A 14,301-nucleotide genomic window follows, 5' to 3' on the forward strand; every position below is an offset into this window, starting at 1 on the left:
TGAGAGTCTTTCCCTGGGGTGAAGTGTGAGGGAGACTACAGAGAAGCAGTGTGCGTGGGGCTGGTCCTGTCTTGGCTCACACGATGTTCTTTTGTCCAGGGTGGGGTGTGTGGGTCTGTTTTGTCTGACAGATTTTGCCTTGACTTTCATCTATTGGTAACACATTACCCTTTCCCGTAGGCAAACTCAGGGCAGGGGGGCTTCACTAACAGACAATGCCTGATCACATATTCAACCCCCCACAATTTTCATAGTTCATTAGAACAGGATAAAAGAAAAGTGCCCAGAGGGAGGCATTCCTGTGTCAGAGTGGGGTGTGTGTGTGTGTGTGTGTGTTCAGAAGCCATTTTATTTTATTTTAAATTTATCTACTGCCTTTTGCCCCAAAGTTTTGTTTGATGTTCTGCTTGCTTCCCTCTGTGCCCTTTTGTGTGAATAAAGCAAACATCTCCAGCCTCTTCCCCCTCATTCATTTCTCCCCTTTCCTCTCCTGCTCTCTCGCATCGATCAATTATTTGCTGCATAGTTTCTTTGGCCCACGGCAGAACAGTGAACCCCCACCCTGGTTTACCATATCACAGCTGACCTCCAATAATCTCTTGTGTGTGCAGTTTCCTCCTTTTGGCTGCTGTTGTAAGGAAGACTGCAAAAACAAAACAAAAAGCAAGTGCCTGTACTTCTGTATCATTTTTGCTTTTTTTCTTCCTTTGAAAATTTAGGACATTTGAATTCCAGATTTTCTCCCTGTGGTCTTGTAATAGCCTCAGTTCCTCTGCTGCCATCTGATTCTTGCTTTCTCTATCATTGGTCTCTGATCTTTTCCTTGCTTCCATCACTCCATGCCTGCCACCTGGCAGTTTATTTGCAGATTCCAAGCATTCTAAGCCAGGGCCATGCCACTTGTGTGTTTTGTACAGCTCCTGACACATAGTTGAGGCTAATAAATTTTGAGCAGTCAGGCAGAGGTTTTTGAGAATGCACAGTTAAGATATTTGTTCACCAACAAGAATGCCTCTCTGAATGCTGTTGGAACATATGTGTGCAGTTTAATTAAGGCAGAGTTGTGGCCATAAAAGTATGTACAGGATCTTAGATCACAGGGTGGACTCCATCAGTGAATACAATCCTCACTTTCCTCTCTCAGGATCACAGAATTGTAGAATCACATAACTGGAATTGGTCTTGTAGGCCGTCTAGTTCAGCCTCCTGTTTGATGCAAGTAATCTATAGCTAGAGCATTCTCAACAGATGATAGTCCAGCCTGTCTGAAAACCTTCAGCCAAGTCCAACCTCCTGACCTCAGGTAATTGGTTTCATTACCGAACTGCGCTTACCATTAAGAGGTTTCTCCTAATATTCCACTGAAAGCTGCCATATTATGACTTAAGCCCATTAGATCTAGTCCCAGCTTCTGGTGCCACAGTGAACGAGGCTGTTCTCATGAGCAGCCAAGCCCAGGGGCTGCCCGTTAGAACCGCCAAGATCCGCATAAATCCTGGCAGCCCTGCGGTGCCAAGCCCTGCACTGAAGCCTGGCTCTTAGCCAGAGGTGCTCTTACCCCTGGACTTGGGGGCTGAAGTGCAGGGCCTCCACGGCCCCTGGGGGCCTCCCAATCCTCTTTAGTCTGTCCCGGGTGGTGTGGTTGCCTGGCAGAGCATGATGATGCTTAATTTGCAGTGGAGGGGGGGGGCAGCTTTTTTATTTTGATATGTAGGAGCATTCATGATAATGCCCTGAAAACGTATTTGTTTGGTCTGGCTTTCCAAGATTTTTAATTTATTCTTACATGTTTTCAACTGGTCTTGAATGGTTTTAAACTGTTTTTAAATTTGTTTTATATTGTTTGAAGTTGATTGTTTTAAATGTGGTTGTTTTTTGTTTGTTTTTTGTTGCACATCACCCAGAGCCTTTGAATAGGTTGGTATAGAAATGTAATAAATGAATACAGCCTGCACAGTTTTACTACCTCTTTAAAAACTAGGCCTAAAAGATTCCATAGAAATGGTGGTAATAATTACATCCATTCTGGTCTAGCGGCAGTGATTTTATACTTAGTCTTAAAAAATGTATGTTGCCTATGAGCTTTTGCAGCTATTGGCTGAGTTGAGGTAATAAACACCTGACTACTTAGGTGAGTGAGTGGGTCAACAAACAACAGTGATGCATCTGAGAAATATTAGGTTGGGTGGAGGGAAGGTAAGGGCCAGGAGGAGTTTTGTGGTGATGGCCGGATTGGTGAAGAAGTCAGCAGTTGGGAATGCTGGGAAACTGAGTGGGGAAAGACCACTGGAAGTTTGTAACATGGAGCCTGGAGTTGCTGAAGGAAGGAGGCTAGAGCCTGGAGTTGCTGAAGCAAGAGAGTAGAGCTGGTCTTGTGGTAGCAAGCATGACTTGTCCCCTTAGCTAAGCAGGGTCTGCCCTGGTTGCATATGAATGGGAGATTACATGTGTGAGCACTGGGGATGCTCTAGATCAGTGTTTCTCAAACTTTTTGGAGTCAAGGACCGCTAAATTCTTCGTGCAGAGTTTCAAGGACCGCTACATTCTTCATGCACAGTTTCCTGGACCAGCAGTTAGTAAAGGGGTTTCAAGTCTGTCTGTCTGTCTGTCTGTCTGTCAGACTTCTATACTGCCCAAAACTTGCATCTCTGGGCAGTTTAGAATGAAAATAATATAAGCATTAAAATAATTAAATTTGGAATCTTTTGCAAACATGGAATATTAGGGGTTCTTAACCTTGGGTCCCTCAGTTAAACTCCCATAACCCCCAACAACAAAGGCATTTGGCCACTATGGCTGGGGATTATGGGAGTAGAAGTCCACCAACGTCTGGGTACCCAAGGTTGAGAACCCCTGAATCTAAAAGCCTGGGTGAACAAATTTGTCTCCAGTATGTCTGGAGTGGAGGTGCTTGTGATTACTCAATGGAGAGGGGATGTTGGGCCATCCCAACATAGAAAAATTCAAAAGCTACATGGGGCCAATGAAAACAACATACAAGCAAGCCCCACTGATGCAAGAGGGAAACAACGTTCCCTCTCAAGGCGCCTCGACCACAACAGGCAGCTGGGTTTCAATCAACCAACCTTTGGCTGCAAACAATGAGCATGCAAGAACCAGCAGCCCTTCAAGTGGCGCCCACTGCCATACTTTTTCCTCCATGCCCCCGCATCGCATACAGTTTGAAGCTGTAAAGATAGGGAATAAGATAGCTGTAGGAAGATCTCAGCAGCACGTGGAGGCAAGGCACAAGAAGGGTCCCACGCCTCCGTGATACTCTTCCTCTTCCGTGCCATGTGCAAAATTGAGTAAGTGAGTGCCTTGATTTCAGGGGGGGGGGGGGTTGACTCCCAGTCAGGGACCGGCACTCAACCCTTCGGGGACCGGCAGCGGTCCAGGGACCGGTGGTTGAGAAACACTGCTCTAGATATTCCCCTTAGGAGGTGGATAGCATCTGGGAAGAGCATCTAGGTTCCAAATTCCCTCCCTGGCATCTCCAAGATAGGGCTGAGAGAGATTCCTGCCTGCAACCTTGGAGAAGTTGCTGCCCATCTGTGTAGACAATACTAAGTGAGATGGACCAAGGGTCTTTCTCAGTATATGGCAGGTTCTTCTGAGGCAAAGAAGGCCTTGAGCTGAGAATTAGAGACCTGAGGAAAGAAAAGGCAGAGGAATCATGGAGCTGAGGAAATGTGGTGTCAAGGAGAAAGAGTGGCAGAGGACAGGTCTTAGTGGAGAGGTAAGGCTGTGTGTGCTTTTGTTGGGAAAGGGATGGGCAGGTGGGGGATTATGTTGACCAAGAACAGTCTAGGAGTGATTAGTGGAGATCAGGGGAGGTGATGAATTTCACATATTGATTTGAACAAATCTCTGTCTGTAAGACTTCATTTCTTTTAAGGATAGCCTAGTAAACATATTTGGAAGATACATAACAAGATGTCTCAGGGCAGCACTAAACGTTACAGGAGAAGCAGAAGAACTGCTGCTGTTCCATATCTTTTTCTCCCCATTTCTTAGTAATATCTATTATAACACAATGTGTGTTGTGATGTTTTTGCGTTGTGCATCCTCCCCTTCCCATCATTGGCTGTTGGTGGCAGATGTGGAGAAATGCATCGCTCAAAACAATGTTACATCAGGGTTGTGTTATACACCAGACATTACAAGAAAAGTGAGTGAGTGAGAGAGAGATCTAAAACAGTAGCAACTCCATTTTCTTTGCAGTGTCTTGTTCGTCTCTTCTGCTGCACTTTGTTGTAACACAGAGCCCTTAACATACGCTACCATTACCCTAAAATTACAAAAGCAGCCCTCCCCTCAGAAAGCACACGCGCGCACACACACCCCATCACCGCCTGGAGAGAAAAGAGCCAAGGGAAGGCGTCGATATCCATCTCTTTGTCACGTGCAAGCGTTGATCCCGGCTCACAGAAGGGCCTGGGGCGGCTGGCGCTGGTATGATACGGAGAGAGATTAATTTGCGAATACGAGGCACCCTCATTATCATCCTGATCCGAATGCGGGACGGCTTTGTGACGGCAAGATAAGGATTGTGTGCCGGCAGACCGTGAACAGCCCCGAAGGAGTGGGGAGCAGATAGGCTTTGTGTCCCTGGATAAAGCGCCTTGCCTCGTATCTTCATTAACTTTGGCGAGTCCCCTGAGCAGGCTTTCGGGGGTGGGGTGGGGGGCATGGTGGCTGGAGGGGGTGGAGGGATTATGAATCTGCATTCCCCATCTGATCTGCCTTTCCAGGCTGGTTTGGGTATTCATTTTGGAGACATGGTGGCCGGACTGCCTGGAGTGGGGGGTGGGGAGGGCTTGAAGGGTTTGTTTGGGAGGCAGGGAATGGTTGGACCTCTTCAAAGCCTCAATTTGATGCTGTGGACTTGCTAGGCAGAAGTGGGTAATGCTTACATTGTGTTGCAGATTTGTGTTCAGTGCAGCTGTTCTCTCATAGGCGTTTTTGCAGATTGGGGGCTTTACTGTGGATAGAAGTGTTGGAAGTTAGAACAAGGGTATATAAAGCACATCTAAGTGTAAATTGGAGTCCATGCGGGCCGTGCACATTGCTACCTTTTTATTATGCTTCATGGTGGTTTTAATTCTTTTGGTTTGTCCACACATCCCTCCTGCTCATTTCTGGCTAATAGCATTGTAGAGGAAGCGGGGCTCCTGCTTCCAGTTGGCACATTCACATGTGCCCAGGTAATGAAGAGAGTACATGTATGTGCTCATGTGTGGTGCCCGCAGATCTGTCTTAAAATCCCCCCCACCCGATGTTCTTGCACAACTGCACACTAGATCAGTGGGAAACTACAGTTACTGTAATGGAGCACTAACTCCAAACCACATTTTGCCCTCCCAAGGCAGGAGAATCCCCTTAAGTGGTGCAGCGGGGAAATGCTTGACTAACAAGCAGAAAGTTGCCGGTTCGAATCTCTGCTGGTATGTTTCCCAGACTATATCTGGCAGTAGCGATATAGAAAGATGCTGAAAGGTATCATCTCATACTGCACGGAAGGAGGCAATGGTAAACCCCTTCTGTATTCTACCAAAGAAAACCACAGGGCTCTGTGGGGGCCAGGAATCGAAATTGACTTGACAGCACACTTTACCTTTAAGGCAGGAGAAGTTGGTAGGCTGCCTCGTTTGACAGAGTCACTCCAGAGCCTGTGGCCCAAAAACCTAAAGGCAGCTGCAGGGTGCAAATTAGATTTGGGCAATGGCATTGCAGGGAAAGGGTCTGACTTGTTTCTCATAGGACAATTCCTTGATCAGAATTGTTCTTCCAGGAAGATTATAATTTTGGTTAGGTCAGTGGCACATAGGGAAAGTGTTAGACTTCATGTTTAGATGAAGTGCAGTACAGGTGGCCCTCGGTATTCGTGGGGGTTCTGTTCTCACCTATAATAGGGCACACTGTGGAAACCGTGAATAACGAAAGCTTGAGTCAGTGGGGATTTTTAAAAGGCCCCAAACCCAAGGGGGCCAGAAATAAGAGAAGAAAAGGACAGCACCTTAATCTCCAGGTCTCCAGTAATGCCCCCTGCCAAACCCCCCAAACGGTCGAATATTTGCCACATTTTTTTAAAAAAAGAGCCACAAAATGGCTCTCTCCTGGAAAATGGCAGCTGGACACTGGAAATCATTTCTGACCACCCCAAACCACGGATAGGCGAATTTCGCCTATTTTTTTTACCCATGAATAATGAAACTGGGTCTCTTAAGACCCAATCATGGGTATGCGGAATCGCAGATACAAAGTCTGTGGATAACAAGAGCCACCTGTATTCCTCACTGCTCAGAAGAGCAGAGAAGCCTCACTTGGAAACCAAAGGGGTGTGTGTGTGTGTGTGTGTGTGTGTGTGTGTGTGTGTAGCAACCTGCATTCCTATTGCTGAAGTGTGTAGATCACAAGGTCCATTTAGTCAGGGAGCGCAGGATGCAGGCTCTGCTCTGTCCTATTTCTGCCATTTGTATCATTGAGGGGGTCAAGTATCAAAAGTTAAAGGATCTTGCATATCAGGGCAGAAAAAGACCTCTTGGGTGCAATCCTGTGCATCCTTCTTGTCAGTAAGCCCCACTGAATAGAGTGGGACTGTATTCTGGGTAAACTTGCAGAAGAATGCACTGTTGCTGACAGTGCAAGCTGCTGGCAGTCACAGTAGTCAGTACTGAACTAGGCGGACCAATCGTCTGACTTATACTAAGGCAGTTTTGTATATATTTTAAGAGAGGTTATAGCTCAGTGGTCAGGCAGATGATGCTTTCTTTGCCTGTATTAAGGTCTCAGGTTGACTCCTTGCTATCTTTTGTTAGAAGACTCTCTGGTAACAAGGCTGGGAAGGACCTGTTCCTGAGACCTTAGATAGATGGTGCTTGTCAAAGTGGACAATACTGGGCTAAATAGAACGAAGCAGTTTCCTATGACAGTTTTTAAAAGCAAACCTGAAGTTATGTCCTAGGTGTATCTTCTCCTAGATATATCTGCGGTGTAGTGCAGAGAGGATTTCTTTCTGCCTGGCAATATGTTCTGTGAGGAGATTTCTGGTATTCTTTTGCTCTGCCAAAGAGCAGCAAGAAACCCCTGTGGCTATGTAATTGCTAAGTGGAATTATATAATGTTAGCTTGTCTGCTGCTCTGCCTCTTGGCAGCCCTTTGAAACATTCCATTAACTCCGGCTTTACCTTCTCTTGCATTCAAGAAGGTAAATGTTTGCATCCTTCCTTGCAAATGCCAAGCAAGAGATTTGAGAGCCTTTATTATTGGGAGGGCCAGTGTCTGTTTAAGCACTTGGGTTCAAACGCCATCTTAGGCTTGTAGCTGATGAGCACTTCTTCTCTTAACATGACTAGGCAGCTGAAGAGTAAACAGTGTTAATTCAGTACATGAATATTCAGTCCCTTCCTACCTCTGCCTCTTGGGCCTGCCTTTCCTTTTGGCTCCTTGGCTCTTGTTCCCCCAGAATCCTTGGCCATCTACCTTTCAATGGCACACAGTCCCTCCTGTTCCCAACTTCAATGTGAAGTTCCCCTGGGAGTTATTCACACATGGCTCCATGCTGCGGGGTAAATGTTGAGTGAAGCCACTTCGAATCACCCTCGTGGCTATGAGGGAAGCTGTCCCTCCCCTCCGCTCTCGGGTTTTGTTTTGATGCAAGTTCACATGGCATGCCTCCATGTTTTCCTTCTAGCCAATGGTGGGGAGGGGAGAACTTTCTAAAGAGCTATATCTGCATTTCTAAAGAGACTATCACCATGCTAATGATTCTATGTCAGTGCCCCTCCCTATTTGCTCCAGCGTTTTCAGAAAAAGTAGCTTAAAACCAGCATTTTAAAAACCCAGAAATACACTGAGATAAGCTAGAATTCTCAAAACAAAGCCCGATTTGTGTGTGGATTACTTTCAAGGATCTCGAAGGGACTTCGGGGTAAGTTTGGCTGGTGTGTGAACGCACGCTATCTCTTTCAGAGGAAATTTGAGGTAACAGCCCTGTCTGTAAAGCCTCCTGCTTAATTCAAATTGATTTTGAACTCCCCCCTCATTAAAGCTGTACTGTTGGCCAGCAGTCTGGTGGACATACCTTCTCAGTCAACTGCGAGAACATCTGTATGCAGAGTGACATAATTCCAGTAGAAAGATCAATCAACTAACTTTAAAAAACACACAAAAACCCTCCAGTTACCTTATTGACAATGTGTTCCATTTGTTATTAACAGAACTGTGTATATTGTATGATTATGCAACCAAGGCTGGCTCTGGTTTGAGGGAGCAACATGTCCTCCTTGAGCCACCTCCTATATGGGTGGCTCCCCCTAAGGTTTATGTTGGGGCCAGGGGCGTAGCCACCATTGTGCGAACGGGTTCAAAGAACCGGGCTGCCAATGGTAGGGGCCCCTGAAGCCCCCAAGGGGGTGTGGCTTGGGCTCCAGAAGAGCCCCGAAAGAACTTCCTCCATTCATGCCCAGGCTACTAAAAGCTCAAAGCCACTGCTTGCCCGTCCTGTTCAGGCAGCGTTTGCTGCCTGAAAACATCTATTCCCCTTTTTCTTTCTCCAGAGAGGGAGAGAAAGGGAGAATAGAGAAAGGGAGAATAGATGCTTTCAGGCAGCAAGCACTGCCTGAAATGACAGGGAAGCACTCGCTTGGGCTCTTCGGAGCTTGCGGCCACACCCCCTTTGCATGTGACACAATTTCTCTTGGGGCCAGGCAATCTCTCGGGGGTTTCTGTTGGGGCCAGGCACGCCCCGTGTGCGTGACATCACGCGCATGGGGCATCGTCAGAGGGGCCTCCGGGTGGGGCTGGACCCAGGCCGCCGCTCGGCTGGCTCTGCATCTGGGTGGAACTTATCATGGCATTATTGGAGGTGGGTTCAGGTTAGTTTGATTGTTTCGCTGCCATAGGCGGCGGCAGCAGCAGCAGTAGCAATGCAAGCAGAATGCTGCTTTCCTCTTTCTCCTCTCCTTTCCCTTCCCTATCCCTTCCATGGGCTCCCCCACAGGCACTGAGGGATGCTAAATGGAGCCCAAAAGAGTTGCACTTCATTGCTGCCACTTTTCTCTTGTGCATCTCATTCACAAATGGAACATTTTGCATCATCTCAGGAGCCCCTGGGGACAAGCTTCCATTTGTGGTTGGTACAGATGGGAGAGAAGATGTGACAATGGAACCATTTTGCAGCTTAAAGAGTTTTGTCATGACTACTGCCATAAAGTCCACTATGGGCACTTCACGCAGGTGGTCAGGGATCGGCACTCGAACCCTCCTCAGGGCCTGAGGCTCAGAGGACTCCAGCCTCTGATGCTGGTCCTTTTTGTGATCACACCATGAAAGAGCATGGGCTGAAGAAAATATCTAAGGCGCCCATGACCATGTCAGGCCACGTAAATTAAGCACACCCATTGCAGATGTGCATCATTTACACTGATCAAGAATTCAGCTTTTCTTGCAGCAGAATTTTGATTCTTTTGCTTAGCCAATTCTCTTCTGCCGATGTGAACAAATTCTATGTTGAGGTCCTGTTTGTCCCCATGTGGTTCACTGCAAGGCCCAAAGCCATTGAAAACCATCTGTTTTCAAACTGGCATGACAAAGAGGTGCATAATTCCCTTCTAAAGTATAGAGTGTCATGTTGCAGACCTTGGGCATCCCACAGGGATGGCAGACGGGAGGGAGACGGAGAGTCTATAGATTACACGTCGGACTTGAATGTTGCATTCCTCTGGCTTACCGATGGAATGTGGTTATAAGGGAAGCTCCCATGTGGACTTGCTGTGTCTACGCTTATGCCTTGGTGGGGAGACTTTTACACTCACAATTGGATGTGCTGTTTACTCATGGAACTATCTTTGCAAGTGGTGTGGAGGAGTTCTTCCTTGCTCTTTTTCTTCACTGCAACCTGCTTAGATTTGACAGTGATTGAGGACTTTTGTGGACCAAGGTTGTGGCGTGGTGTGGGTCCTGGAAAAAGAATCTGCACTTGGACCACTGTCCCCACCCCCTGGAGTTCAAGAGGCATTCCTCACCACCCCCACCACCCCCACCAAGCATCTTATCTCTGGGTTCATTCTTCCCATACCACTCCTTTCTATCGCATCAGCCAAGGCCTTCTTCCAGAGAAAGTGGGGAAGGACGCTTTCAGTGGTTGCCAAGCAATCTTCAAGCAGTGCTTCTCTTGCTGTTTCCTTCTGCCAGACAAGAACTAGAACCAAAAATGAATGAGGTCGTTCACATGACTGGGTGGGCGAGCAGAGGGAAGGCTTGTTTTACCCACCCTCCCCCCAGATGAGTGATGTTGTCATTCTGGGAGTGTGGACCGCGCTCCCAGACAAGCAGTGCTGCATGGAGCAGTGTGCGGCTCCAGAGGCTGGGGTGATGTGTCCTGGCCTCTGGGAACCCCACAATGCACCATGCAACATGTGCGATGCATTGGGGGATTTCCCTGAGGTGTGCTGCTGGGCTGGAGACAGCCCAGTCTTGCTCATGAGCAGATAGCCTGGGTTAAGGAAGCATTCGCTCCTCAGTTAACAGCCGTGGTAGGCAGCGCTGCCCCACCAGGATTGGGCCCGATCCCACCAGTTCTCACACACATTCTAACCCAGGTTGGGCTTCCGTAGCCTGGGTTAGGCAGTGCGTGACAACAGCCTCAATGTGAAATGGCAGATCTGACTGCCACTCTGTTGAATACAGGGGAGAAACCAACAAATTTTTAAAAAACCCATTTCTTGCATACTCTTAAAAACATGCTTATTTACTGACTGGTTTCACAGGAGAAACTAGTGTTGAAACCCAACCTGTTTTAAATTCTTCACTTTTGAATTTGGAAATGTTATCAAACATGTCTTCCCCCTTTCTATTTTAACACTTGTGATTGGCTTCAAGCTACCCTATTGCTTGCATTGAGTGTGCGTGACAGCTCTTCTACCTAGCTGTTTATCATTGCTCCAGGGAGAGGCTGCTGGTTCTGGTAACTGCTGTCTCTCTTGGCTTAAAAATCTCCTTAGGACCCTTTAATGGCTCCCAGTTGATGGTGGAATCACTGCCCAATCTACTCGTTCTGATGCAATCAGGGATTGATCAAGGGATGATTCCACCATCTCTCTAGCAATGTCACTGTTGCTTGTTGTGAAGGATAGGCAAAAAGAATGTTGGAGCCATGTTGCAGGTTGTTGTATTTGGAACCATTTTTGAAAAGGGGTTTCTCCAACCCAGGATTCCCATCAATAACTGCTGGGCTGGTATCAGGGCTAGGCCTAGGACTGGAGAGATAAGAGATTATCTATCTATCTATCTATCTCCCTAAGGCGTACCTGTTGCTAATTCCACGCGTGGCAGCTTTCATGAGCGAGCTGCCAGCAGGGAGAGAGGAAAGCTGCAGTTCTGTGGACAGGCTTGTGGGCGAGGGGGGAAAGAAAATGGTGGGGAGGGGGAGAAAACAGCTGTGGGTGTGCGGGGGAAGAAAACGGTGGTGGGCAGTTGTGGTGGTGGGGAGAAAGCGGCGCTGGGCGGGCGGGGAATGAAAACGATGGTGGTGGAAGGGGGGCTGAGAACAGAGGGAAAACCAAGGGGGAGGGAAGGAGGGGGGAGAACTAGAGGCGCAGATGCTCTGTGCCCGGCCCAGCTAGTTATTATTTATCGCAATTACAGCAGTCACATCACTATGTTGCCATTTCTCCAGGGAGCTCAGAGCAGTGTACCTAAGGGATAATTCAATTTTATTCAACAACCACTCCATGAAGTAACGTTAGTTTGTAAGGTTCAGGATTTTGCTACTGACCAGGCAAAGTCTCAAAGTATTTATACATGGCTTGCCCTATCTGGATGTCTCACGGTACCTGCCAGTCATAGAGACAGTTGATGCATATTTGTCTTCCCTTCTGTGCCTGAAGAGGGATGTGGGGCTTCCGGACACACTGTCCTTGGTAGCTGACTGGTTCTTCAGGCAAAAAGTCATCTTAAAAGAGAGTTGAAGCTTCTATAACAGAGTTTCTTTTTTCTTCTATTCTGCTACTGTTCCTTGTCAAACATTTTATTCAAGGCATTACAAACATATGCAGTCAATGCTTGCGTGATTTTTTAATTATTATTTTATTTCATGTATATCCTTTTTCCCATTTAGTAGATTCAAGGTAGGCGACAAATATAATTTAAAGCAGGGATTCTCAAACTTGGGTCCTCAGGTGTTATTGGACTTCAACTCCCATAATCTCCAGCCTCAGTGGCCTTTGGTTGGGGATTATGGGAGTTGAAGTCCAATAACACCCGAGGACCCAAGTTTGAGAATCACTGATTTAAAGCATTCATAATATCAAACAATAGGGTGCATGTGTACAACTTGGGCAACAATTCCAAACATCATACTTCACATTCAGTACTTTGGGAACAGCTAAAGTCTTTCTCCACCCTGGGCTTCCGGCTTAAGTTCCGGGGCCCCCGGCAGAGGGAGAGGCTTGGGCTTCTGTCAGTAAGGAGCCGGCAGGAGCATTGGGAATGGGGATGGGCTCAGGAATACCTCAGTTCAATATCTCTTTGAAAATGGTGCCTATCTCTTGTTTCCATTTGGGAAGATCCCTTCAGCAAAGGGTACTCTGTGCTCTTTCAGAAAATGTTCATTGCTGAGTGAGTGAGTGAGTGAGTGTGTGTGTGTGTGTGTGTGTGTGTGTGTGAGAGAGAGAGAGAGAGAGAGAGAGAGAGAGAGAGATTTCATTTTGCTCCAGACTCTTATTTTGCTGACATATCTCTTTTATTATTCCTTATAGCCAAAGTTGGGCCAGAGAGATGGTACGGCTACGAACGCCAACGCCCCCCCTGTGGAGTCCTTTCCCTGGGTGGGGCCAAAGACAGTGGTGCTACACAAGAACTCGCAGGGGGGTTATGGCTTCACTCTTCGGCATTTCATTGTCTACCCCCCGGAGTCAGCAGTTCATTCCAATGTGAAGGTAATGTCCCACCCGGTCTTGGTGATTGGGCAGAGATTTTCCCATTGCTGCCTATTTCATAATGTGTGTCAGTTTTAGTGCTTGTCTTTTTATAATTGTATTGATGGTGTTTTGTTTTGTGTCAAAATTTTATACATTCCTTTGAGGTATTGTACAACAAGGTGGAAAAAAATAAATTAATATGTCCCAGGGCATAGTCTGAAGGCACACACTACAATAATCTTGCTTAAGCTAGGCTTGTTTGGTTAAACTGACCATCCAGATAGTCATTGTCTGGATGGGAGATACTTGGAAATCCCATAGATACCTCCTTGAGCCTACAGTGGAGGTAAGGTGGGATATAACTGCTGTTTCTAAATAAATAAGTTTAAGGACCTTTCGCACATTATATTTGTGTCAGGAGAGCCACTGCAGCATAGTTCTGTCCAGTACGTTAGCCTCAGAAACACTGGGCAGTTTGCAAAGTGTTAGGGAGATGTAGGTTTAATATGTTGGAGCTAGGACCCTGACAGCATCAGCTCTCAGCTGCAGTATCTCATAGTGACCACCGGCAGGGGGTGGGGGGCATTAGGGTCATGGATAAAAGTGCTGGACTCCTCCCCTCTTTGTTCTTCCAGTGTTAGTCTCCATTTTGTCTCTCCAGAGATGGCTATTTGTTTTTGCTCTCTCTCTTCAGCCATGAGCTACAGCTAAAATTAAGCTGCAGGCTCTTTCACATTTGTTTATAACTTTTTCTTTAAATAAATCCTTGTAATTCTTCAATATTAAAGAACTGTCTCAAGACCTCTTGCTTTGCTGCTTTCTCACCAAACTGATTTTGCTGTGCTTTTTGGAGACTGAACTGCCAATCTTCCCCTACATAATACATCCCTGACTTTTTGCAATATATCCCTAATATATTGTTGTAAACTGCCTAGAGACTTCGGGAGTGGGTGGTATATACATATATTAAATATAAATAAATATCTGTCTGTCTAAATTATAGGAGATTGACAACAGAGATAAATAGAGCTGATTATAGGTTTGCCTTCAATGTCCAACCTATAAACCCCTCTATTTTTGTCGTCAATCTTCTATCTATCTATCTATCTATCTATCTATCTATCTATCTATCTATCTATCTATATCTTATAGACTGATTGCATCCCTTGTGGATCCAGAGTCACCCATTTGATCTACTGCCTTTTCAATAAAAATTGTATTTAATTATTGTATTATAATTATATTGTATTATAATTGTGCTTAAAATATAACTTCCATGTACATTACAGAAGAAGTTTGGGAGGATGGTTAGGTGCCAAGGGGGAAACGGGAGTCTGGGAGAAGAGAGAGAGTTGTGGATGGATAGATAGATATTTTC

At 46.4% G+C, this 14,301-nt stretch overlaps 1 protein-coding gene across 6 annotated transcripts in view; it reads left to right on the forward strand.

The window, feature by feature from the left end:
- ARHGAP23 (Rho GTPase activating protein 23) overlaps window positions 1-14,301 on the forward strand; it is a 234,496-nt gene that overhangs the window by 114,229 nt on the left and 105,966 nt on the right. For 5 of the 6 annotated variants that reach the window (XM_053259976.1, XM_053259975.1, XM_053259973.1 and 2 more), the window contains exon 2: window positions 12,762-12,941. In XM_053259976.1, coding sequence (XP_053115951.1) covers window positions 12,762-12,941 — 180 coding nt within the window. Of the gene's footprint in view, window positions 1-4,440; window positions 4,456-12,761; window positions 12,942-14,301 lie in introns of those variants that run through there. The other variant, XM_053259977.1, reaches the window with a different exon arrangement.

Source organism: Hemicordylus capensis, chromosome 6 (assembly GCF_027244095.1).
Source record: "Hemicordylus capensis ecotype Gifberg chromosome 6, rHemCap1.1.pri, whole genome shotgun sequence".
In the NCBI taxonomy this organism is placed as follows: Eukaryota; Metazoa; Chordata; class Lepidosauria; order Squamata; family Cordylidae; genus Hemicordylus; species Hemicordylus capensis.